Source organism: Oxyura jamaicensis, chromosome 1, assembly GCF_011077185.1.
Source record: "Oxyura jamaicensis isolate SHBP4307 breed ruddy duck chromosome 1, BPBGC_Ojam_1.0, whole genome shotgun sequence".
In the NCBI taxonomy this organism is placed as follows: Eukaryota; Metazoa; Chordata; class Aves; order Anseriformes; family Anatidae; genus Oxyura; species Oxyura jamaicensis.
The window spans coordinates 6,514,449-6,536,828 of NC_048893.1; the positions used below are offsets into that span (position 1 = coordinate 6,514,449).

Here is a 22,380-nt window from a genome sequence, read left to right on the forward strand (position 1 = left end):
TCCCCTCTTTGCAAACTACCGTTTGCTGTTCTTGCCTCAAGCTTCACGTCTTCAGTTGTTAGCCAGTGTGGCTGATTTGTACGTTTACTTAGAGGAGAGGAGAAGATCCACATGATTACTAAGTACTGGTACAGTAAGCAGACTTCTCAGTATTGAACATCTGGCACATCCAGTTACTTGTGTTACTACCCCTGCCAGCTGGGATCTCCAGCACCAACCCAAGCTTTTTCTGATGCAATTCTTGAGAGGCATACTGCAAGAAATGTACCCGCAAACACAGGCAGCCCTTTACCAACGATACAGTGGGCACCCATTTCCTTAAAAATTAGCACATTTGTAACTATTTCAGGAACAGCATTAGTTATCTCTGCTTTCCACTCAAGGTGGCAGGGGAAAAGGGGCATTATGTTTATGGATATGGGTGGCTCTGGAAGCCCCCGTGCACCCCTAGACTATCAAAATACAGCCCTGCCTATGGGTAGGTCTCTTCACAACCTTTCCTTCAGCCCTTGCGTTTGTTCCCGAGCCAGATGGGTGAGATATGTGGGGTCTTGCCAACTTCTGCCAGCTGGCTGGAGCCAATTTCTCCTCCAATTGCTAGCAACTCATCTCAGATTTGGGGATGGACATGGGAACTTGTTACATTCTGGGAAGCTTTTTCAGTGTCTTTCTAGCATCTGACATCCACATGGGAACTAAAATGACAGTAAGTTAATGCCCATTCTTAACTCATGAGGCATCTGGCCTTCCAGTCCATTCCAAAATGTGTGACAATCCAGTCGTTACTATCAAAAATAAGAATGTAAGTCCAAACTTGGTGCGTTTTTTAGACACGCTCTCTTTTCAGCCACCGAATGCTGACTTTTCCCCTGTGGATTTCCCCTATGGATTATGATTCCAGAACAGGAGAGTTCACTCATTTACTAACTGTTGAATGGATCCATACTTCTAAAATGTCTCTTGGCTAAGATCCTGCTAGAATGACTTGTCTCCACTCGGCTGCCAACTCCCATAAAACAATACAGATGGCAATATTTATGCTTGTTGAGTGGTCTTTGAAATGAATATGAGTGGCTCTTTCACTGGCTCCACTCCTGAAATCTGCACTTATTCAGTCAGAGATTTCCTCGCTTTCCACGGGATCCCTGCCACACCATGGACTCCTCAATTTTGCCCCTACGTAAGATGCTTGATAATTGAGTGCCTGTGGTTTTTGTTTGTTTGTTTTGTTTTATTTGTTTGAATTTGCCCAGCAGTCTCATATTTATGCAGAAAAGCACCAACAGTTTTGTGTGGTTCTAAACACAGGTGGATCTGGATTCTAAACACTAGAAATGTTCAGCTCTGGATCTATCTTTATGGCTTGAAGTACCCAAAATGTAATAGAGCAACTTCTTCTCGTAGCAGGCAGCAGACCAGTTCTGGAGTCATGGGGCTCTGTGCAGCCTTGACCTGTCCTAAGATAAATCCACCACTAAAGATGGGGATGTAACAGAACAAAGAGGCTCTTCTCTTGAGAACCCTCCCTTGTAATTGAAGTTAAATGAATGACAATCACCGTGCGGGGAAAAAAAGCTGCACTCAGGGGAAGAAACTCAAAAGTAAGTCTTCATTTTTTATGGGTACTATGAAATGAATGAGAGTGATGTCAGATGTAATATAACACTGGAGCGGAAAGGCTAACAGAACAAGACACAGTAACACTGCACTGGCTAGCTCTAGACATGCACTGTGCATTAAAAGTAAGTCAACCCCCTGACTTAATTTCCTACATATGCCAGCCCAACCCCCAGCCTCTCTCTGGTTGTTTTAGAGCTGCAAGAGCAAATTTGTCTTCTCAGAAAGTAACTCCCTTGGAGGCAAAGATGCTGTGTACACAAGAGCACTGACTGCTTTCTAGCATCTCCTAACAGTTGCTGCAAAATTCCTAAGGTGAAGAGAAATTCTCCCAAGCTGGTAAAGTCTTCATTAAAGTCGTTCCAGTCTGATCCAGACTATGAATATGTAATATGCACATGCAGAAACCAACCAGTTGCCAGAAAATGCTACCATTTGATAGTTGAGATAATCCATTGCACCATGGCGTGGTTGAGCCCAGAAGGTAAATACAAGTTATACTGGGATTAATTTAGCCCCTGACATAAAGCACGGTGCGGGCACAATCCAAGGGAAATGGATGGATGGCCAGCGAGGAAGAGAGTGCTCTCCATGCAGCTGGCTGGCTCAGGCTGCTTGTCCTGGCAGAAAGAGGTCTTCGTTCTGCAGCCCTGCCCAGCCTGGGCTTTCCAGGAGTCTCCAAACCCCATAAATGAAAAAGGAAACCTGTGAGAGCCGAGCCATAACATCCGATCAGCCCCTTGTACCAGGTTTCCCTCTGTGCAGATAAGGGAGTCAGTGCGGATACTACTAATTTACACTTGTGTTGGAGGAGTTTTCAGGGATGAGGGGCTCACAAACCACCTCCATAAACATGTTTGCTCATCCACAGGGGTTTCTGCGGTGTGAGAAATGGACAGCCCTGCTGCCTGGCTCCTAGGGAATAGCTATAATTCACGGGAAGGGTTTGCTGTCACGCACTTACCTGACACAAAAGTACAAAACAACCGGTCCTGACTTTTTGGGGAAGTCATGTTCCAGCACCCTGCGGTCCAGCTGAAGCCAGTTCAAGTGTCCCCTGGCAAGAGAAGAGAGAGAGTTGTGAGCCCGGCGCTTGCATCTCGCTCCAGTGAGGTCGAAGGTGGTACAAAAGATGAAGCAAAGTGCGAGCTGTTTGCCCTTGGCCACTGCGTGCTATTTGAAAAACGCACAGCAAATGTTTGAGGAGCGGGGGCGATATCAGCCTGGCGACATTTCAGCCTGGGAATCGAGCAGCTAAAGTTCAATCTGTCAGGGGGCAAGCTGGCAGCCCCAAATGTTATGAGCTTCACCTTTTTTATTGCAACCCCCTGGAACAATTGTATCGTGAAAAGTCTGTCAAGATTTTCATTAGAAATCCTGATTGTTAAGAGTTTCCACAAGGTCTGCAATATTTCACTCGAGGCTAAGCCTGACTGTTTGCAGCCTTCGGACAGTTTATTTACCACCCACATGCTTGCAGTAGCCTCTCTAGGTTTGCCCAGCCTTTGCTTTTCCTCCTTCAGAGAGCTCCTGAAAAACATCTGCTCCATGAAACGTTCCAGCCCCAATTACCACACGCTGCTCTTCTCAAATCGAGATGTTACCTGTTGCTGTTATTTTCTCCTGCAATTTACCCATTTGTGCCCTGCAGCTGGAAGCTTTCTTGGGCAGCAGCTCTGTTCTTTGTCACGTTCCACGCATCGTAAAGGGCCGTGCACACGTGAGCGGCATTTTATAAATACCACTATTTGCATTACGGGGGCACACCTCACTCCCCAGCTGAGAAAAGGCCCCGTTAAATTAGGGGCTGTGGAAATACGTAGGGTGAAATTCAGGTTCCCCCTGAAGTCAGCAGGAATTTTGCTGCTGCCTTCAGTGATGCAAGGGCTGCATCCTGTGATCATTTTGCTATTGATTTCAGGCAGACCAGATTTCACCCAGAGGGAGAGGCAGCCCGTGCCTTCAGCACTCTGCTGTCTAGACAAGCAAGGGGAGAGAGAATTGAAGTTATTTTTTTTTTTTTTTTTTTTTTTTTGGGGGGGGGGGGAATTGTGCAGCAAATAAAGCAGGAAATGGATTTCAGATGTCCTGAGCTCTCTTCCACTGTCTATTCACCAGCTCACGCTAATCCTCAAGATTAATTCTTCACGCCACCAAAAAAAGAAGAAGAAAAAAGCTTGCTTTGGAAAAAAAAAAAAAAAAAAAAGTGTTAATTTAAGTTCTAGGGTTGCCACAAGCCTCAACAATGTACTCTGTCAGCAAACACACTGGCTTTCACAAGTGCCTGCCCATTACTCCTTAGCAGCGCATGTACTTTGGGCAACCGAGAAACTCCCTTGGCAATTAAGCAACAACAGCTCTTTAGCAATTTAACCAGATTTGTAGCTCCCTCTCCTTCCTAGAAAAATAAATAAAGGGGAAAGTAGCAATTTCAGGATGCTTTGAATCGCCTGGGTTCAGTCTGAATTCCCAGACAGCTGCCCTGGCTCGCAGCGATGCAGACGAGGGAGGGCAGAGCGGGGACCTACCAGCCCAGGCAGCTCTGGGCTGTCCTGAAGACCAGCTGGGACATCGCCTGTGCCCACCTTGGCTCAGCATCGTGCTTTGCACTGTCTAAGATGTTCAAAATGGTTAGTGAGCTCCACTCGTCACACCAGTGAGTTCAGGATCAGACATTTAGTAGTGATAGGACAAGGGGTAATGGCTTTAAAGCAGAAGAGGGTAGGTTTAGATTAGCTATAAGGAGGAAATTCTTCCCTCTGAGGGCAGTGAGGCCCTGTCCCAGGCTGCCCAGAGGAGCTGTGGCTGCCCCATCCCTGGCAGTGCCCAAGGCCAGGCTGGATGGGGCTTTGGGCAGCCTGGGCTGGGGGGAGGTGTCCCTGCCCATGGCAGGGGGTGGCACTGGGGGGGCTTTGAGGTCCCTTCCAACCCAAAGCACTCTGGAATTCTGTGATTTATAAGGAAACTATCTCACCTCATTTTTTTTGTTTTCCATATAGCTGTCTGGCATTCAGTCTACACTTTTGCATCTACTTTGTTTGGTCCATTTTTCCTTCCACATGTCTCAAGTAGCTATGAGTGAGATATGAAACACATGGGGCTATCCAAACTTATCCTAGACTTCTTCCAGTGTACACAAAAGGATCAAAACCTTTCTTTCCCCCCTGCTTTTTATACTCATAAAGTATATAGTTTCATAAAGTTTATCTCCAGGATATTTTAACTTTTAGTAGGCCTTTTCTCTAGATATACCTTATAAATATATATATATATATATTTTTTTTTTTTTTCTCTAGGTAAAAGGCAGCTTGAGCAGTGTATGAGGCTCACACAAACCTACTAGCAGCCTGGCTACTGAAAAGCTGTACCAATGCCATGCTGCAGATTTGCAGTCCCAGCTAATCAATGCGTACGTCTCTGCTGACAGCAAGTCTGCCCAGCCTGGACAAAGATGTCCAGTGCTGCACAAAGATGCTGCCCAGGATTGGGGTGAGGATGGGGCCGGGTGTATGGTCTGGCTGCCCGTGTGCTCAGCAGGCTGTGTAGTGGGGCAGGCAGCGTGATGGGGGCCCCCTCTGTCATCTCTGCTGGGATGTGGTCACCCAGAGCTTGTGTGGGATCCCTGCGTTGTGTCCTGTTGTGCTGCACAGACATGAATCTTAGCAAGGCATGGGTTTTAGAGGACAGATGCTGCTGGCTGCCAGAAAAACAGCCCCGCCAGAAGACTGTCAGCCTAAGCACTGAAAAAGTCAGCACTTCCTGCTGCATCCCTCTTCTTGAAACCCAGTCTTTTTCCTACTTACCACTTTTTTTGTGGCCTGAACTCCCATTATGTTTCTTTTAAGGGGAATCAGAAAGGCTGAAATTAGCCATGAAGGCCATAGCATGCACGAGGCTTGAAACTACACACTCCCCCTTTCCTAGCTACATTTATCCATGTAGGCCAGAGTGTGAAACACTGTCAGAGCAAGGCAAAGCCACTCTAAGCCTGGCGACTTATCCTAAACCTGTCCATCTGCATTTGTGCCATCAAAGTAGCTGGCAGTGTTACACACTGGTTCCAACCAAGACTGATTTGTTGCCAAAGGACTTGTTTATTCAACGGGAATGTCTGGGTTTGCCAAACATGTACAATGAGGTGTTGAGAAGCCACGGTGCACAAAACAATAATTTCAAGGTATTTCACATTTTGAAAAGACTTTCTCTTTTCATTCTCACTGCCTTTTACCTCGAGAAACTGATTGATACTATCAATACAAAAGGAATATCTGTATGCATGTGTGCATACCAGGCTACACAGGCATGTTGCACACATCATGGGTGTGGATAATGCTGGTGTTGTGTCCACTGAGTTTTGGGTTTGAAGAGTTTCATTACTCTCATCTTCATGGAGCTTAAATCCAAAGCTCCTTCAGAGGAGGAAGGTCACTGAAATCGCTGTCAGGAGCTAACCGCTCATGGTACTCAGTTTCCACTTACAAGCTTTCATCGCTGAGGGCTTCTACGCTGCAGATTGTCACCTAACTCTTTGTTTTCTAGCATTCATGTGTGGCACGTACAGAACAGCAGCCGTGAGCAGTCCCTGGCATCTGCCCATGAACGTGGTTTATCGGGGAGCTGAGCTCCAGTGCCGTTATACCACAAAACGCTTTGCTCTGGAAGCTGTCTTGCTGTCTTCAGCAGAACTATTCATGGAGCACAATCCCATGTAGGACAGAGAAGAGTATGGGCATACAACCCTAGGCATGTAGTAATCCCGACAGTATTCGTGGACAAATTTAGGCAGCTTGCATTAGGATCCCATTCATACATGACTGTCTAGCTGGCTTTCCTTCACAGTTTAATTTAGAGACATGAAGTAGCTTTTGTTTCATTATCTCCATTGATTTGTTCATTTAGGTATTTACATCAGTGTATTCACGAATAATGGTGCAAACAGTTTTGGGTGACCTATGGGGCGGCTGAATATTGGAAGCCAGCTCATTTTTCTCTGTTGGTTGTGCTCATCTTGGCAGTTAAACTGGTGTGTCAATAACAAAAACATCATTGCTTTTAGAAACAGAAACTGGGTCCATTTAGGTTACAGACAGAATATGGATTTTGGTGCCCAGTGCTCGCACTGTCATTTGCAAGCAGCAGTTTCTGTTTTCTTTTATCAGGGCTTTCAGAAAAGAGTGGTGCATCAATACTTTGCCTCCAGGTGGATCTGTTTATACAGTTTTCCTGGTTACTGTCCAGTTTTCTGAGAAGTGGATCCACATTGATTTGTGTTCTAAAGATACTTGGACCAATAAACCAACTCACGCCCCTTCAGTGTCAGACTCACTGAATTGAACGGACACTGAGATGGACCAAATCAACTAACAGAAACCATAAATGCTATTTTACATTTTTATCAATCACTACAGAAACAAACGGACAAAATACCCCATAAGCTCACAGATTTTCTCATTGAAGGTCTTCAGCCTTCAACAGAAATATTTTTGAAAGGGCTGCAAAGCTCACGGAGATATATGAGTCCCTAGTTGTGGCTCTGCTACATGGCTGGAGGGTGCAAATAGTTTTTGGGTGCAAGTAGGCTATTCCCAGGAAGTCTGGTGTCCTGCTCTCCCTTTTATACTCTTCTCCGGCTGTTCACTGGGCCATAGGATCTTGGGTTGAGTAAGAGCTCTGTCATTACCTTATCATGTTAGAGCAGTCTCTAGCATAACTGTAACACAATTAGGGCCCCAGTCCCTTACAGTTTTTATCTTTTAGATTATGAAACTAAAGGAGCTGCTCTGCAGGTTCTGCTCTGATGAGGGCAGGACAGGCATCAGCAAAAGGATTTGGACCAACTCTTGGCTGGGTGAATGGAGAGGGGGAGCAGTGGGATGCAAAAGTTGGTAGTTTTCCACGGAGCAGGTGATGCCTGTCTAAGGACAAAGGGCATGGAAAACCCACGTGTGGCCCCAAACAGAAGGGGAATCCTGACTGCTTTCTCTCCTTGAATGCTGTAAGGGCTGGTGTTAAGGGAGAGAGCAGCTAGTGGAGATTCACACTCAGCTGAACCTGTTCCCCATTCCTTTTCACTCTTAATCAACCAATGAATAGATCTGCTGGCTTCCCGAGAAGCTTGGCCCCATGTGCTATGCAAGGACACCCTTTTGACCTGTGCTCTCCCTCAGTTAATGGCTCACGCCATAAAGCGTTCCTATGATCACTAAAAAAGGAGGCGTTATTTCTTCCTCCGTAATAGTCTGACAATCTAATTTTAGTCACACCGAGCGCAGTAATGACCCTATATTATCACAAGAAACTATTAAGTCGCCAACGCAAAGGTTGTTCCTATTGATTTTCTTCTCAGGTTGTCATGATAGAGCGCAACTAATGAATGGAAATCCCCAGTCCAAATCATTTCTAAATAAATTACTCTTATGGAGCTTTTACTCTTAAATAGAAGAATTGATTTAATACTTTTGTGGCTTTTCTTCTTCCTAAACTTGCAATTTAGCCAACCCCAGTCTACATTTATGAACCCAGCCTGTCCTGTTTCAGCTGCTTATGGGCACCTTTCAAGGAAGGCACGTGAAAGCTCAGCAGAATGGTATCAGCAGAGGGAAGGAAACCCCTGAGGGCCTGTGTCACAGAATTAACAGCTTGCTCTTTGCGTTTCTGGCCTGTATCAGTTATAAGGCTGTGTTTGGTGCTCTACAAACACACAATAAGAGACTGTTTTTTCCCTGGTTTCAAATAAAATAATTCTTTTTACTTCCATTTCACATTACAGGTTGAGATCTGAGGTGAAGACAGACCAGTTTACTTTCTGAAGGTGACATGGGACATCCATCTCCAAGACCCAGTCCAGCACCCCAGGTATCATTATTTTGCTGAGTTCAGTCAAATAAAGTTGGCTGCTTGTGTGAACTCTGCTCAAAGCTTTTTACAATTGAGGAGGACGTATTACACAAATATTATTTTTGTAAAGGTTACTGCCACAGCAGTGAGGAAGCCTCAGTATAAGGGTCAGACTCACGGTGGGGCAGCAGAAGGGCTGCAGACCAAGTTTCACATTAGCTGGTATATACCAACCCGCTGCTGGGTTGGCTGGCTTTAATGAGGGTGTTCCCAAAGCTTTCATCTGGGCTGGCTGAGCATCTGCTAAGATACGTCCTGCTCCATCCTGACCACAGGTTGAGAAGGTGACCAAGTGAGAGGATGCGTCAGGCTCTGCCATCTTGTCTGATTAGTGTGCGTCTGTCTGCATCTGCTGCACATCTTTGAGCTAGGCCTTGGCAGCCTCTGTCAGCCTCTCCTGCTTCTTCCCATTGCTAACCCAGATCCTTGCTCACGCTGCTATGTGTTAAACCTGGAGGCCCCTGGAGAGGCCAGACTCTGCCTTGTTGCCGACACCTTCTCATTAGCTTCCCTTGCACTCTCAGGGGAGCCCTGTGCCCACTCTTCTCAGCTGAGAGCTGGGCCTTGCTCAGCTGCTACGTGTTTTGCAGTCTGACATGTGTATCTTGCTTTTCAATAAAATTTTCATCTCTTAGTCTGCTTTGGCTTCCCTGCACCCCTCAGGCAGCACCCACTGAGTAACTCACTGTATCTAGTAAGAAATAACATGCTGGTGAAGCCATTTTCTCCCCCTGCTTTATAAGTTGACAGCGTCTCCTGTTGCTCTTCCTTTGAGGGCCAGTCTCATTGACGTTTCTTGGGTTGGAGATCTCCTATAAGGCCGAGCCACACAGTGAGATGGGACAGATTCTGGGCTCTCCTGTGATTCAGGTTCTGCTTCTGCATGTGTCTGACACTGAGCATCCATCACCCTGTGAGCTGTGTCCAGAGATGGCCTCAGGCAGGTGCATGCCAAAGGAACTGTCTCTAGAAGGGCGATCTCAGCTCAATGTGGGTATGTCTGTGCAGTTATCCAGCAGCTTCTCATTACCTGATCCCAAATCATTATTCCAGCAGATAATTTACATTTCTTTGCCACTTATGCAGGAGAAGGAGCTGGCTGATGAGAGCAGTGCTGCTGACTCAGCTGTCCCCAGAACCATCACTGGCTTGGCACTCTTGCTTTTTAAGATGATATTAACTGCGTGGGGCTTCCTTCTGATTCCTGTTATAGAAAAACCTACTGAAAACTAGGGTGGGATAGGGTGGGTGTAGTTACAGGACACAAACTTTGTGCTGAGGAAAGTCTAACTACAGAGGGAAGACAGGCAGCTGGAAAAAGAAACAGGGACTGTGCTGTAGCACTGGGAGGTCACAGTCTAGGACTAATCATAGCGCTTGCCAAACATTTAATGTTTACCCAGTGCTAATTTTATACATGCCTTTTAAACAAGGGATAAATGTCCTATCGTGAGAGAAAAACTCGAGTTTTGTGGTGAACACAGGACTCTGGGAGCTGGGGTTGAAGGTGAGCAGCCAGCATTGCCTGAGGTGACTGCAGTGGCAGAGGCCCGCTCTTTGGTTCAGCTCAGCCATAAGGCTCTCGTGTGATTCCTGGCAAGGTCTTTTTTTTTTTTTTTAATGGAAATTTTATATTTATAAATATTTTCCTTCATGTTAAATTTGGCAATCCCTTCCTTTCTCATGCTTTCAACTTTCAATTTTTTAAGACATTCTAATCTAGGATCTAAAACATCAGATTTTTATTTTTGCATTTTTTTAAAAAAATACTTGAAATAAATTAGCATTACTCTTAAACCTGCTTGAGTGATTAACACTTTAACTGAAAGGTTTTGCCAATCTGACAACATTTTAGGACTTAAGTGGATCTTAAGTTCAATAGCTTAACTAACATTTAGCATCTTAAGCTAACATTTTCCCAATGCCAAATGACAAATGACACAAACTCTTTGACCATGTGAAGAGGAAGGGATTTTTTCTGTCCCCATACACTTCCAGAAATGCTGAACTCATTGTGAGAGGCCTCCAGCTTTCTGAAGGAGAGGCAGTAGAGGTCAGATTCAGGTGTGGGACACACGCCTCCCCAGACCTTGATCTAGGACCTTGGGGTACACAGCTCTTCTACACTGGTCATTTTGGACAACACTCCCCTGGATTTCCTATGATCTAAGAGATGTAAGTCTTTGGTTTCTTGCACTTACGTTTCATCTGTGAATGCAATTCCAAAGTATTCTTTCTCCTTCAGGTTGAAATGAGATGCCACCAAGTCAAGCAACTCCTTGGCCAAAAGCTTTGGCTGGAAAACAAGAATGAAAGAAAGTGATTAACAAAGAGAAATTTGGGATAATGATATGTGCTTCTGGACGGACGTGCTGTCCTTGAAGGTGCTCCACCGCTGTTGATTTTATGTTCCCTCTGGTGTTCAACCTAAATCTTCGAGCAACATTAACTCCTTGAAACAAGCACTAGTTTCTCTCCAAGGTAAATAATATAAAACAGGTGGTTCTGACCTCTTCAGTGCTTAAAGTCTCTGCAGGCAGAAGACCTGCTGCCTGCCTGTGTCTAGATTTGCCATGGCCCTCTCACTCATGCCTCTCTGATAATTTATTTGTTAAAGCTTTATATCAAGGACCTTTGCAAGCACATTTCAAACACCCACTTGACATGCACGGCACAGATACGTTCTTGTAAGACTGATAAAATACACAGTGCCAAAAGATAGGATGTGACAGGACCAAATGAGGAGTAAACGACAGAACAAAATAGTTTCCCATTCAGTATTGCTTGTCATTTACAGAGAAGGATGCATCCTAAAATGTAGGCAGTTGAGAGGAAAGTAACACACATTTTCAAAATACCCTTGGTAAGAGCATAAAAGCCAAGCTTGAAGAAACTGCTCATCTCATATATGAAAAGGTGTGTTACTATCACATGGCCACAAGGCAATTCTGCCTTTCCTGCAAAACCTTCTTTGACTTTTATGTATGAATCTCCACCCACTCTGCTGAGCTCCTGTGTTTTCTTCTGGGCTACTGAAGTCTTGGCCATAACAGAGCACTTGTCCTAGCTCTCACTGGTAGCAAACGGGTAAAAAGGATCCAGGTGGGTGCTCCTGTGATCCCACAGACCTGTACTAGCCCCAGACCCCACAGCTGTAATGGTAATAGCAGCACTGGCACAGCTGGCACAGAGATCCCTGCTGACCTCACAAGGATTTGGTCTACAAATCTCTGTGCTGCAGCCTCGGTGAAAATAGATCTGTCCACAGGCTTGGCTGCCCCAACAAGTGAGCCAAGCAGCTGAGTCAGAGTCACCCCAGACATGAACCTGTTGTTAAGTGCAGATGAGACGATGATGCTGTGCAGAAAAGGAGTGGTGAGGACCTGAGAACCCTGCTGTCCTAATTAATCACCCTGTCCTGTAAATAAAAACCCAGTTTGTGTTGAAAAAACACCTGATCTGTACTTCCAAACATATTCATAGGACTCTCAACCTCTCTCCAAAAATGTCCCTAAATGCTACGCTGTTCTAGTAGCTGACACAGCAATAGCCTTTCCTAAATGCAGCACTAGCTTAAAGCAGCCCTGGAATACATCTGAGTTGTTGTAAAGGAAGAACAGCCTGTGGATAATTAATTAGATGGCATGCAACAAGCTTCATTGGCATTCCCAAGTCAGACTTCTCTGGCAGGACTCCTGGAGTCTTTGCTATGAGCACACTACCTGCTGCATTACCTTTCACATACCCTTGAGCTAGCTTCCAAATGGTGCTCAGAGATGAGGAAACCAGGCACAGGGCTGTGGTCGTGTCCCTTGTCCCCTTAGGTCCCTTCAGTGACCCCAAAAAAGGAGCACACCAGCTATGCTGGTCCCTTTGGAGACTCCAAGTGGGGCAGCGAGCTACCTGCCAGCCTCACTGGGTGTCCTGAGAGGGCAAGGGTGGTGGAAAAGCATGCCTCAAACACAGCAGCATTTTTCCAAGCCTGGAATAAGTACTTGGTGGGGATACGTTGAGCTTTCAAATTTTGCAAGAGAGCAGAAAAAAAGCCTTTTCCCCGAGGTATTCTCCCCAGGCTTTGAGTGAGGAGCAGCCTTCGGTCATCTCCCCAGCCAAGACGGGCAAATGCAATGAGCTGCCTCCTTCTCTCTGCTGAGTGAGACCCAGCTGCTGGAAAAACCCTGGAAAGATGGTTGGCATGGCATGAGTGCCCTTGCTGTGCTGATGTGCCCCAAGGCTACAGTGCCAGATAAGTGAGGATAACCCTTTGCCTGGCAAGACAAGGGAAAGGAACAATAGCTACAGACCCAGCACTGGAGCGGTGCCAGGTTAGTTACGGGGCCAGCGTCCCCAAAGAGGCTTACAACGGTGAAGTTAAGCCCTGCTAGCCCCCTCCAAGATTACCTTCCACTCTGCTCTTAAGCTCTGCAAGGTTACTGTCCTTTCCTGTAGGATGAGTCCCGTGTCCTAACACAGATGGGCAATCTGAGTCTTTGGAGTGGGAGTGGAGGAAGATAAGGCATCTTCCTCCTTTGCTCCAGGTAGCAAAGACTCCTCAAGACAAGCCTGCAGAGCAGGGATAAGGGCAGGAAAACCCTACAGGCACCAGGCAAGCTGCAGCCCGTCCTGCTGTCTCAGGAGAGAGCCGCACACTTCAAGTTAGCGGTTAATCTGCTTGCTGCTGGGATCGGCTGAGCAATGACCTCCTTTCATGTCAGCTGCACAGACAAAGAGCTCATTAGCGATGCCTGTGGCAAGTTGTTTTAATTCATTATTAATTTCTGGACTTCATTTTCCAGAGGGATATTCATTTTGCATTAATAAAACTCCTGTCGCAGACACACTGAGGAAGATGGGGAGTGGTCTCTGAGAGCAGGGAAATCAATAGGAAGTGGATGCAGGGCCTTCTGCAGCTAATATATCAGGAAACTGCAGGCCAGCTTGTGAATCACACGTGTATAAAGCAGGAATAACGTGTGGCATTCAACCACTGAATTGTGTCCTCACCGCTGCAGAGCTGGACCATGGTAAAGTGACCTGCCAGGGCATTGCTGCTCCTCGTCTCCTTCCTACCCATGCCTTCCTGGTGTCCTCCATCTAAACTGCTTCAGGAAAAGCAAAATGGGGCACGTGTTGAGCTGTAGTTGGCTGGCCTGAGCTTGGGAGAGGGTACACCAGCAGAAACCCTACAGCTGGGGTACCAAGGGCTGAGCATGCTTTGCTGGTGGGGGTAAGTTGTCAGAGAAATCCTATTTGGCCTTCTGGTCCTTCCTCCTGAAGGGCCCTCTCTGCAAAAATGCACATAAAGAATGATGTGGGATGGATGGTTTTTATAGAAAAATCCATGGGGTTTGTGGTCCCGAGAGGCTGGGGGAAGAAGAGCCCCCGGAGGAGGAAGGCCGTAGGGATCCGTGCTCCCGTGCTCTGCACAGACTGCTTGTGAGGACAGCTCATCTCATATAAGAAGGCCCAAAGTCCATAAGGACTTGGTGGTGGACTCAGCTGAAGATCAACCCTTCAAACACCCAACCTGACCCAGGCCAAATCCTGCCCCGAGAGGCCTGGTGGATGAGCACCACCACGGGTACAGCTGGAGCTCTCCTCAGTGGGCCGCTGTATTTTCAGCTGGCTCTGGCCCTGAAGACCAAACACCTGCCTGTCTCAGTCAGCAAAACCTGAGAAATGCAAGGGTTGCTCTGCACCTCCAGCAGGTCGTTCTGCCAGCCGTTGTGGAAAACGCAGCAGAAACACAAACATTTCAGCATTAAAAATTCAATATGATTAAAAAGCCATGTTATTGGGATTCGAGCAGCCCGAGGAACTCCAAAGCCGTGTGTTTCCTCAGAGGAGAGATGGGCTGCCCACTTCTGGCCGAGGAGCATGTTTCTCCCTGACAGCTTCCCATTATGTTTAGAAATGAGTGAGTTATAGAGCGAGATTATCTACCCACAGCCCGGCAGGGCCATGAATAAAAAACAGATGACATGGTATTAGCAGCTGCTGGTGCGTCCCTAGAAATGTGGGCACACACAAAGTATATTTTATTGTTTTATTAACGGCCAAAGAAGCCTGTCTGTTCCCCCTCTCCCGTTTCATCACTTTTCCCTAATTCTCTGTGGCAGGAGGGTTCTGAGAAATGCATGGTTTCAACATGTGGGCAGACGCACGCCGCCTGCATCCATCCAGCTCAGAGACACGCTGAACTGTGGGAAGCAGGTAACTAGATCATGCTTAGTAATGCCTCGTTTCATTAGATTAAAAAATCCGCTGCCCTCCACTGTCTCCTTTCTGTGGGGACTTGCAGCGAGACACGTAACAGGACCGAGACGCTGCCGCACCAAGTGCTGCAATGCTAAAGGCTGCTTGCTGTACCAAAAAAACACATGCTCAGCCTTTATTCCAGTGCTGGGATAAACATCTCAGCTCCTCGTGGCATCGATAGTGGCATCCCCAAAATCCAGCGAGTTGAAGGCATGCATATGTCAAAGAGTTGGTCTCAAATCCTGAACGTGGTTTCTGGCAGCTTGGAGACAGCTGCCTGTGCAAACATGACATTTTTTTGTCATCTTTGCTTCAACTGGAGGAGAAATTTTGTGCTAATAACACTGCTGGGCTGTCTTAACCAGTGATATTAAGCAGTGAGCATGTACTGGTGTGGGCTGGCCCATCAGCACCCTCCAACCCTGCAGATTCAGGAAGGTCCCCCCATTTTGGGGAGAGATGGAGCTGACCCCCAGGAACACAAGCCTGGCTGTGCCACAGGGCTCCAAGCCCCGCCAGTAAGCCCCAGCTTATATTATTTATGAGCACAGACGTAGCAGATGCTGTCTGGCAACAGGTTGGTTTCTTCAGGACATGCTGTGAAGTGTGTCTGGTCCAAAACAGCCTCTTGAGTCGTGTTGACTCGGTCTGATTTCGCTAACGTCCAAAGGTTGGGCACTTGAAAAACATATTTGGTGGCTCGAGTTGAAATGTAGGCTGGGGGTGTGTGCAGCCTGTCCATCAGCTGGATGGGTGAGGTGGAAAAAGGAGCAATTTGCATGAACACAGAGTAATTCCTGCCTGGGCCATGCCTCAAGCAGCACTGGGGCTCACATGCCTCAGGGTGCCACACTCCATCGCCAGCCAGCAGCAGCTCTCGTCTGTCTCGAGCCTTGGGCAGTGCAGTCAGAAGGAAACAGAAGTGCAAAATGGTGACTCACGCATGGTTCTTCCCCTCCGCCACCGCTTATAATTCGCTAATGAAGCAATGTCCAGGTGCCCCCACTGAATTAGATCATCTGCTAAAAACAGCCACAGAGCAATGCTCCCGCACCAGAGTGAGAGGGGCAGTGAAGATGCCCATATAGACCCTTTGTGATCCCGCTGTTTCTCGAGGCATTGGTTATTCAGCTGCTTTCGGCCAGCAGCACACGTACACCCCCATGCATGAGGCAGAGCATCTCCCCGTGACGAGTTATGGACCATAACTCCCTCCCATCCTTGCCTTCATGTGCATGAAACTCTGAAATCTCCCATCCAGGGGCTGCCGAACTGTCACCCACTGCCAAGTCTCTTTTTGCCAAATCGGCTCCGCCAACAGCTCCATCATCCAGTATTTTAATGCATTCTGTGCACTTCGGAGAAATGAAAAATCCCAAGTCTTTCCACAGCAATGTGTAAATACTAAATAACGGTCCTTTCAGCTATTGTCTCGTCCAAATACAGTGTGATAACATTGTACAAAATCGCTCAGGCTGAAGGCTTGGGGGCTTCGGGGGCTTTGGCTTTGAAATTCCCCTTATGGGATTGACCATCCATTTCTTAACTCCACGTCAATACATGGAGTGCATATAATTAAAACAGGCTGAGATATAGTTACGGGAAAAAATATTAATTGAAATGCAAGATGCCCGGGGAGGGAATGCCTTATTTTTTATCATGAAACAGCTGAACCCTGTCAGCATCAGGGGCCAGCGATGGCAGCACCGCTCCTGCTGGCACACGCAGCACCTCGTTCCAGAGTCAGCGGCTGGCTCTAAAGTCTCTTTCCTTCATTTATTCAGGAAAATGAGACAACTTGCCTCTAGCTACCTCCTTGGGAGCGTGGAGGGTGCTGACAGAGTGCCACTGACGTTTTTCTTGGAAAGTCAACACCCGCAAGTTGTGGGAATTTAGATTTATTAGGGTCAGAGAGACAAAGACAAAAAAAAATCCCCAAGTTTTTTAAAAAAGCCTGTTTGGTAAAAGGATTAGAAACACCCTACTGACAAAACGCCTTAGAAATTTCACATATAGCTGCATTTCTGGGTTCAGCTAATACCTGACACTCCATATCTTAAGTTCAAAACCATTGCTGACAACCTCTAATTCCCCTACGTATTAGCAATGTGAATCTGCTTAAATATTTTTGTAGTCAGAGAAAGAGTGAGTTTGCCACATCTGCATGGCAAATTCAGGTCAAAGCCTAAATGAGAAACAGCTAGTTGGAGGAAAAAGACACTTTGGGGTCTGTAGCATCCCTCCTCCCCTTCTCGCCCAACGCGGAGGCAGCTGCACGCTTGCCCCATTCAGCTGGATCCACGCGGGTGCTCAGTGACCCCGTTCCTCGTCTGTTGCCCACTGTATGGCCCTGCAACTCTAACAGCGTTTTCAGGTGACTGAATCTGAAAAGACCAGCCAGCTGCTGCTGGTGCTGGAATGGGAAATCTGCCCGTCTTCACAGCCCCATGCTCAGGCCTGTCTCTCATGCGTGACAAAAGCCTCGGTGCTTCCCTCTGCCCCCCATTCAGCCCTCTGCCTGCTCCAGCTCCTCCTGGCCCTGCTGGAAGCAGCTCCTGTTCCCACGTAGAGCAGAAAGGCTAAAGGGCTGTGGGTAGAAGAAGTTTAGAAGAAGTGGGTAGCTGAGTTTTGTGGTCTAACCTGCCAGCAAGAAGAGCACACCATCAGGTATTTCTGCCTGGGGTCCCCCAGGAGCCTGGATCTCTGTGCTGTGAATTTTGGGAGTGCTGGCTGGGCACACATCACCCTCACGGAGCATCTCGGCCAGGTCCGCTGTCTCAATGTGCCTCTCATATGCCAGAGAATATACTCCATGTGGTGGCTTTGCTACTTGCACCATCTCATTTTTACCCCAAATTCACCCCCCTCGCAGGGATGTGACCTCGCACAGAAGCACACTTGTTACGGTCCTCCTCTCCTCCTCCATGCTCCCTTCCCACCTCACGGCCCTTCCTCCGTGTCTGTGCCCTCGGCTCCGCACTGCAGCCCCCCTTGAGTCCTTTGCAGCTGAATACTGGCCAGGAGCAGAGTGAGAAGGTCTGGCCAAACGCAGAAGGAAACCCAGACTGCACGGGCAAGCAGTTGGCTCTTTAGGAAGGTTGATGGAAAGCGTGGAATTCCTTATGCTAACTGATGTCAAAATTGCTTTTGTAGCTCTGCCAAGGTCACTGCTGGCTCGGCCAGTCAGCCATGAAAACATCACTGGAACAAGTTTGAAAGTTGCCCTGAGTCAATTTGTGCATGCAACTTTCATTATTCTTTATTTAAACTTTCTAGGTTTGTTTTCAGAGGGTTGGAGGCAACAGATCCTTCCTCTACTATCTCTCTTTGGGTTTCTCCCAAAACCTAGTGCAATGTCAAATCTGGTTTGTCCTTTACAAGGCAATCCTGAAGATGAGCTTGGCTGGCTGCTTGCTCTGCTATGTTTACTCGAGCAAACGCTGTGCTTTCAGGAGATTGCTCTGGACTCCACGGAAGATTTTATAGTTACTGTCAGGGGCTGCGTTCTGTGGATTAGTCTGGCTTTGATGAAAATCCATTCCAACTTTGACAGTTTTGACTGAGAGTTTCTTTGAGCTTTCAGGGAATTTGGAGCAAATTTATGAGGTACAAACTCAGAAGGGCTGGTACAAAAAAGGTGCCCACTTATGTGAACCCAAACAATCAGCTTTCAAGCAAATTTAGTTCCCACAGAGCAGATAAAAACATTCCCAGCTATGATGGTTAGATTTGCTCGTACAGATCACTGTCAATGTCTTGAACTCATTAATGATCTATTGAATAGCTTCCCATTTCTTTCTGCATGAAACATCTGTGGGATTTCCAGCTATAAATGAAAAGCGTATGGACAATAGATTAGCAGAGCAGAAGGACGATACCCATGTGCAGGAAGACTTTGCCCTAGTTGGAGACCATTGGTTTCAGATCAATGGATGACAGAAACATCTCTCACTCAAAACAAAACACTATTTTCAAGGTCATGGTGGCTTAAGCATCTCCCAGTTCACATATTCTGCAGATAACTGGGACTGTTTTTTTTTCTGGCATGCCTATCCCCATGATTTAGCAGTCCTGGCTATGTCAGTACCAGGAAACTGAGGAGGGCTTGGACTTGGCTGATCTCCAGTCTGAAGCATCACTTGCACAGCTATCACTTGCCAGTTCTGTTCTCCTAGACAATGTGCAAGCACTCTTTGTGGGATAGCTTTGCCCAGGAACCATATCTAGATGTTGGTATGCATCCATCCACCTTATTCTAAGGAAAAAGAGTTTAGCTAGATGGATGTAAGCCCAGCCCATGAGCCAGTGAGCAAGTTCTGACTTTCTTCATGCACTAGAACAGACAAAATAATTGATTTTCATCCATTCTGAGCAAAGTCAGAGAAAGGATGGCTCAATTTGGCCATCAGTTGTCACAATGAGTTGAACCAACCCAGACTGCACATATTCCTAGAATAGTAAGCTCACGTGGTATAAGGCTCTGTAGCAATCTTTTGCATGTATTACAAGACACAGCACAGACGTTCACAGCACATCCCAGCCTTACTGCCTGTCACCTAACCACAGCCAGCCAGCCCTGCACAATGCTGTCTTAAATCCAGCTGGCAGAGCACGGGTCTTTGTCCCCTTCCCTTGGTTTGGTCCCACAGCAAAGGGCACCCCAAGCTGGCCAAGCAACAGAGACGTGTGCGGGTTGTGTCTGTTCTGCAGCACAAAGGCACCTAACCTGCGGAGGCTGCTGGGCCGTGCTAGCAGAGACAGTGGGATTTCATTGCCATTATCTGTAATCAATTTAAACAAGCAAAGAATGAAGTGAGAGTAAGCATATCTCAAGCTTTTATCACGGAACTGGAGGCTGCAGAGGATTTTTCACTTTCCTTTGCACATGACATAGAGCAGTGATGGATGCAGAGCCCAGATTAGATGGAGCACTCCAACTGGAGACTCGTGCTAAATTAATACAAATGGAAGCAGCTCAAGATGTAAATTGCACATGCTGTGGAATTAAGGGGGTTTGTGTACAGGGCTTTGGTTCAAACCCTTGTCTAAATGCAGAGGAGAAAAGACACGGATATGGCATTCTTTGCAGCATGCTGGGTTGAAAGTTATATGGCCTAGTTTAAGAAAGCACTTTAGACATGACAAATTTATGCAGATAATCTGTATCATAAATGATTGGCTTAAAGAATTTTGGGTCTTCGTGTGCGCTTGCCTTTCAGTTCCTGGAGATCTGTATAATTTTGCAAAAGGGTAGTCAACGGCTGCAAGAAAATCAATTGTGTGTTAAGCCTCCCAACAGTATCACACGTGGCAAATCAAACTTTGAGCATGAAGCGAGTTTCAGAGCCAACTTTCAGTGGCAGGAATCCATTTCACACTCAGCTGACAACAGGGTTTTGATAAGAGCTCGGTCAGTGTGAATAACCAGCTGCCTTCTATATATATTCTGATTTGGGAGCATCTGCTGAAGTTTTATATCACTGAGAGGTTGTTGGTATTCCTTCAAAGTATTAAAGCTACCTTGACAAGGTCAACAACAATTTTTACGGAGGTCAGCATTTTTTATTTTGAAATATTTGATCATAATTCTATCAAACATTAAAGACAGATTTTGGTTGGGGCACATAATGAAATTGGACAGCTCACACAATCCATTTATCTTTTCGACTGTAAACCTCTGAAGCGCTCTAGTTTATCCAGTTTCAAATCAAGTGTAGAAATGTCCATCTCCCTCACCCAGCCTACAGAAATTGGTGCTTGGAAATGTTCTCGGTCTCTTACTGCTGATGTGGAAAAGAAAAAAATAATTTCCCAAGACATATAAGCTTAGCAGCATTCTTACGTTCTATTTACTTTTTAAAAATCTCTCCCGAATAAGGATGTTTATTTCCATCATGACTCAAAGTCACTTCTTCATTGCTGAAAGTGTTTGATAAGGTAAATGAATGCTTATTTATGTAGCACATTTTCTAAACACATTAAAATCATTTATTAAAAAAGCAGGAAAACCTACAAGACCATCTTATGAATCATGACAAGCTAGTTCAGATTTCAGCAAACCCAATGGCAATTAAAATAAACAAAATCAATGATAACACTAGGTCAATAGAATTAGATCTTCCTATTTTATCCTACACACCATTTGTAAGTGAAGAGAGACTAATTAAACTTAAAGAGAGCTATGTCCTGATGTGCTAGGAGTGGGTAAGGGGGGATGCCTGCAGAAGGATAATGGATGCATATTTTTTGTGCATTTATCCCTATCTGTTCTTGTACCTAGGGATGTAGTCATGAGAGCTGACTCCACTGTTAGATTCTGCAAATATACAGCAATATGTGAGATACCCCCTCTCTAACGAGCTTAGAGTTGAACTGTATTGGTCTTCCTGGATCTTCTCATCAGTTTAACCACCTGTGGTATATACAGTTGCCATATTAAGAACATACCACGGTGTTCTGAAGCTTCTGGCTTAAAATCTAAACATAAAACATGACATGAAAATACTGCACATCAGGCGGACAGCTCTTCCCCTGGGAAGGTGAGGAGAGAGAAGCTGAACCTCACTTGCCAGATGTTGGTTGCATTGCTTAATGCCTGGTGGCAAAGCTCAGACACTCCGGGGAGATGACTGGTCAGAGGCAGCTAGAAATGGGCTCGCTACATAAATTACTCTAACCTCGGAGCTGAATAAAGGAATGATGCTGTGCATAGGTCCATCTCCCATGGCACAGTAAATCAGAGCTTCTCCGCTTACATCCCCACAGATAGTCTGGCTTCTAATTTTCCTTGCATGAGCGTGGCCCCTGGGTTCACCGATGTGATGGCTAGGAGATGCCTGTGAATCTTGTGGGTCTAACACACCTGTACTGCAAGACAGAAGGCTCCCTCATCTCTTCATGAGCCCCCCAAGGCAGCCTTTACTTCCTGAGCCAGCAGAAGGTGCTGATATAAGCAAGGATCAAACCCATAGTGATAAAACCATGGTTATTTTGAGGGGAACTGGGGAAGCCAACAACTCGTCACCTAAAAAAGGACAGAAGCCCCCATCCCTGCAGCTACTCATGTTGAACACTGCCTGCAGTCTTCCCTAATGCATCCATACATTAAGACCCTATACATGGAGCCAACCACCTGTGCCCTGAGAAGCAGAGGTCTCCTTGTCTATCATGTCCTGGGACACAGGGAGGACACTGGCTGGGCAGCCAGGAGGGATGGGGCCCTTGGTGGAGCAGAGCACGTTGCAATGGAGAAACGCTGGGCACAGGCAAGTCCTGCTTCCACTTCTGGGTGGTCTGAATTTTCTGTGGGTTTATAAAACTAAAGCAGTCCCCTGATACTTGAAGAAAGATGCAGTTAATGTGCTTTTTCGCCGCTTTAAATGTGGAATGGTACACGTGTGTGTGCTGGGATTGTTGTTAGGCTACCGTGGGGCCTTACTGAACTTAACAAATTTCACTTCTGAGGAATTCGGTAGAGAAGAGCCATTATTTACACACGTGCAGACCTGACAGGAGAACAGATTGAGTCTGCTGGAATTGAGAAAGCATGGGATTTTTCTCCTTTATTTGACACAGATATCAGCACCTCCACTGCGAGAAACTGCGGGC

At 46.4% G+C, this 22,380-nt stretch overlaps 1 protein-coding gene across 8 annotated transcripts in view; it reads right to left on the reverse strand.

Annotated features, from left to right (window-relative positions):
- The window catches only part of FRMD4A (FERM domain containing 4A), a 355,878-nt gene that overhangs the window by 82,636 nt on the left and 250,862 nt on the right, over positions 1-22,380 (reverse strand). For all 8 annotated transcript variants that reach the window (XM_035334235.1, XM_035334241.1, XM_035334249.1 and 5 more), the window contains 2 exons: positions 10,716-10,810; positions 2,582-2,674 (listed from right to left, as the gene is read on the reverse strand). In XM_035334235.1, coding sequence (XP_035190126.1) covers positions 2,582-2,674; positions 10,716-10,810 — 188 coding nt within the window. The remainder of the gene's footprint in view (positions 1-2,581; positions 2,675-10,715; positions 10,811-22,380) is intronic.